This window comes from Chanodichthys erythropterus, chromosome 16, assembly GCF_024489055.1.
Source record: "Chanodichthys erythropterus isolate Z2021 chromosome 16, ASM2448905v1, whole genome shotgun sequence".
Taxonomy (NCBI): Eukaryota; Metazoa; Chordata; class Actinopteri; order Cypriniformes; family Xenocyprididae; genus Chanodichthys; species Chanodichthys erythropterus.
In genome coordinates, this window is record NC_090236.1 from 35,723,783 (window position 1) to 35,728,450 (window position 4,668).

The window sequence follows — 4,668 nt, forward strand, 5'->3', positions numbered from 1 at the left end:
TGTAAAATCTGATATAAAATGTAAACAATTGATATGAACAGCTGCTGTAATATTGAGTAACTACTGCCCTCTTATGGTTACCTGCAAGTATTGCACAACTGAAACAGTCTCGTGTAACAAATGAAAATATATATGACTCACTTTTAGAATGTTGATTTGTTTTATCTTTTATAATTTTTGCATTAGATTATGTAATTATTTGTATACTAGGTTCTTTCTCACAATTGTTTTTCTCTCATTGTAACAGGTTTTTGTACAGAGTTACAGTGTTTCCTGTGACTGTGGGCCTCAGAGCACAGTAATACAGAGCAGAGTCTGATACTGCAGCAGAGGAGATGATCAGATCCATGTGGATTTGATCCTTTTTTGTTACTTTAACAGAGAATCTTGAATCTACTTTAGATACTTCAGGATCTGTTGCAGTACTTAAGGTGGAAACAATAAATTCAGGTTTTGATCTTCCATACTGACGGTACCAGAAGAGAGTATCTGAACCTCCAGGAGAGGAATAACTACAGGACAACTTAACATTTTGTCCCTCATCAGCACCAACATCTGTTGTGTCTGGTTTGATGGTATTTCCAAAGACTGCAGCTGAAACAGAAGAGGAATGGGTTGATATATAGAAAGATTTCTTTGTAATCAGACAATGAATGAATCAAAGAAATACACACCTGCTGAGACACAGAGCAGAATAAGTGAATGAAGATTCATTGTTCAAGTGTTCACTCTGAGAAGAGTCAGACTGAATCGTTTCATCCACAGTCTCTTTCAGACTCGATCAGATCATGTCAGATCTGTGAACTCTGAGTCCCTCCTCTCTGAACATCATGTCTATATTTCACACTTGAGGAACTGAAGAAAGAGCCAATCACACTCACTGTTTTCTCTTGTTTTCTCTGTGCTGTGTTTTCTGTGTGATTTTGAAATATGTTTTATGTAGGAAATATATTCATGTCCTGCAAATTAGATTTCTGAAATGTGCCTTTCAGTTTCATCTGCATTTAAGAATGTTTGAAGAGTTTAAGAAATATTCATTTTCACTTTGTTTATTTAATTTACCATTCCCAACATAATATTAGATAGAAATTTGTTCTGTATTAAGTCAAATTATATCAAGCAGCATTTAGGATAAAACTGGCTCCCTTTCATGAATCTGAATCATCCCACTGCACTGTAAAAAATTGCTGTGAAATCTACAGTTATTTACTGTCGATTTCACAGTAACATTACTGTATAAGATTTTTACAGTAGAATTTTGTAAAGTTTACGGTAAGACTGTAAAAATCACAGTAGTCCAAGCATTACAGTTGAAATCACAGTAGTCAGAGCATTACTGTAAAAAAATCACATTTTAGCCACTATAGTACTGTAAAAAGTAAAGTAAACTACTGTAATTTTCCTTTTTTTATCATATCTTTCTTTGTACCCCTTTCACATGGACGGCTCCATATTATTGTTGTTCAGAATTCATTACTGGAATATGATGTAAATACTTGATGGTGAGCTTTAAGTAAAAGTGTAATATTAATAAATTAAAATGTCACATGTAACTTATACTCTGATGCACCTGCTGCAGGAGCTTTCTATTCCAAGGAATATATATTTTTTCAAAAATTCACATAAGATTCCAAGAATATGTTTTGTTTGCTTGTTTTGTGACTGTAAATGCGTGTTTGGGTGTAAATGGGTGTTAACAGGGCAATAAAATAATTGATAAGCCTTATCTTAAACTTCTCCAAAGTCTCCCCTGACATGGTCTAACAATATAGGCTTCATAAATGATTTTTTTTTTTTTTTTTGAGATATCATCCTCAGATTTGAACTGAAGCATGACCATTGGTTATAAGTTGCAATAGTATATTCACATAATTATGTATATTAATATTTAAATATTAATATTTTTATATATTTAATACATATATTCTTAATATTTGTTGTTTTTATTTTTGAACTTATATATCTCAATATTAATAACATCTGACTAATTTTGAGTTTTGAACTTGAGCCAAAACTCTCAAGCTTTGTAAATATATGTTGGTTATGTGTCTATTCAGAATGACTTACGAGCAGCAGTCTTTTTATTTTGGGTAGGCTATGTCATGTGCATTACTTGCCAAAACTGGGACTGTCTGGTTAACTAAATACGTACCATGGGATTTTTATTTTACAAACATCAGTGTTATATATTTTTTTCTTCGGAAGTAGGAGAGATAAACGTGCAAGTTTCCAGAGCTGTTTCTGAGCTGCAGGGCGAAACCAAAGCGCCGGCAGAGTGGGCGGGGTTTAACTTACCCAGTCTAGAAAGATCTAGAATCTGTGGGAAAAAAGCGCGAAAGAAGCAGCACTTGAATTTCTGACTCGTCGTCAGTGACAGACAAGATCCGTTAATTCTCAAATTTAAGTTTCTTTACACACGGCTTTGTCTTGTGGTTGTGTTTATTTTGTTTTCGTCTTTGTGTTGATTTCTTTACCTTTTTGCCTGAGAGGAATTCAGCGAAAAAGTTTCCGTGAGAGCTCCGACGGAGACGTTTTCACAGCCTTTAATGTATTTTTCCCACCCGTGGCCTCTGCCGAGGTTCCATCTTGGAATCGTGGATCCTTCACGGGATCCTTATCGGGACTTCCAGAAAATCAGTAAGTAACTTTACCATCACTACTAGGAGCAAAAAAAAAAAAAAAAAGTTCAGTGCCACACCCTTGTCAGGCTGTGGAAAGCCACTTGTATAGAGCTAGCGTTAGGAGTATAACCAGTTAATGTTAGCTTTCCATCAAAACGAATTACTCGTGCAAGCACTGTAATTTCACCACAGCTTCAATTACTGCATTTGTTCGTCATTTGAGCATACACCGAAATCTGGCTAACTGTAGATTTCCATGTGGCGTAGCAAAATGCTTTGCCACTTTTGTGACCCGTGGTGCCGTTCAGAGCCACATGTACCGTTTTCACAAGAAGACAGCTAAAACAGTACTTAAAAGGAAAATTGATGGAGTTGATTTGGCTTGCTCTGTTGAAGGTTGTAACTATGCGTCAGCAAATTTTCCAAGCTTACAGGAACATCTTCATTGGCATATTAATGATGGCACAAAAGTGTCATGCCCTTATATTAATTGTTTAAAACATTTCCGTGTCCGTTCAACCTTTGCCTCGCACTTGAATCGGAAACATAAGAGTATATCTAGTTCTCCATGTATTAGCCAAAGTTCTACCAGTGCTGCTAGTACTAACATCACCTGTGCCTCCATGTCATCAGACAGTGAACTAGATCACACTTTTGAGACCACTTTTGACGATGATAATGACAACACAAATGATGAAGTGGACACAGTTGATTTTATGAACAATCTGGCCATGTTTTATCTCCGAATGCAGGCTAAAATGCTGTTACCAGCCAGTACAATTCAGACCTTAATAGAGGAAATACAAGAGGTACACAACACTGGTTTGACTCATCTATTGTCTAGGATGCATGAAGAGTTAACAAATCTGAATGTGCCTGAAAGTGATATTAAGAGGCTCCTTGATAATCTCTCAAAAGATAACCTTCTGAAAACGTGCAACGAAGGAGTGTTTAGAACAGATCAAACCCGTAAAACCTTCTTTAAGAGCAGATTTATCTATGTTGAGCCAGTCAATACTTAATTGGGCATTGATGCTAAAGGCAAAGAGAGGTTCTACCAGTACGTGCCCATCAATGATACAATAAAATCACTCCTCTCTCAGAACTCTGTTAAAGAGCAGTATGCCCAAGCTAAAGCTGACACAGAAACAAATCCTGATGTTCTGGAAGATGTGAGAGATGGTAGAAACTTTAAAGAGAATATACTTTTACGAGATTCACCATCTTCATTGTCTCTCATCTTGTATCAGGATTCTTTCGAAGTTGCAAACCCACTGGGCTCAGGCAGAAAAAAACACAAAATACTGGCCATGTACATGACACTTGCAGAAATTGCACCACACAACAGGTCTTTCATTGATCCAATGCAACTTGTTATGTTGTGCAGAGAGGAGGATTTCCAATTTTTTGGACAAGAAAAAGTGTTTTAAAAGACTTTAAAGAGTGACTTAAAAGAAATGGAGGAAAATTGAATTGAATATGGTGCTGAGGAGAAAATAAAAGGCTCTGTGGAGATAGTCTGGGGTCACACAGTATTGGCGGGTTTACTGAAAACTTCAGTAAAAACACACATTTTTGCCGGTACTGTGTCATCGACAGTGTCTCTTTTCAAACAGATCCCTGCAAATCTGGTCCTAAAAGAACCATAGAGAGTTACAAAAACAGTGTGGCAGACCTGGTAGACCAGGAAATGAACAGTGGAGTAAAATTTGACTCAATTTTCAATCAGTTGAAATATTTTCATGTTTGCTAGCCAGTGCTCCCTCTATGCCTGGGTCATGACCTGTTTGAAGGGGATGTTTCATTTGATCTTGCTATGTACATTAAGCACTTAGTGACAGTGGGCAAGCACTTCACCTATGGTCAACTGAATCGGACTATATCACAGTCAACATACCTAGGCAGTGATGCAAATAACAAGCCATGTGAGGTTAAAACTAATGCAGAGAAGCTGGGAGGGCATGCTGCTCAAAACTGGTGCCTCTTACGTCTCTTTCCTATTCTGGTTGGAGACCGAATCAAAAATCCACTTGATGATGAGGTGTGG

General features: G+C 36.9%; 1 gene segment (V, D, J or C); it reads right to left on the reverse strand.

Annotated features, from left to right (window-relative positions):
* Window positions 1-235: 235 nt before the first annotated feature.
* Window positions 236-714, reverse strand: LOC137003815 (T cell receptor alpha variable 26-2-like). The segment is given in 2 exon segments: window positions 236-594; window positions 675-714. Coding segments are annotated over 2 exon segments (399 nt in total).
* Between the last annotated feature and the right edge of the window lie 3,954 nt (window positions 715-4,668).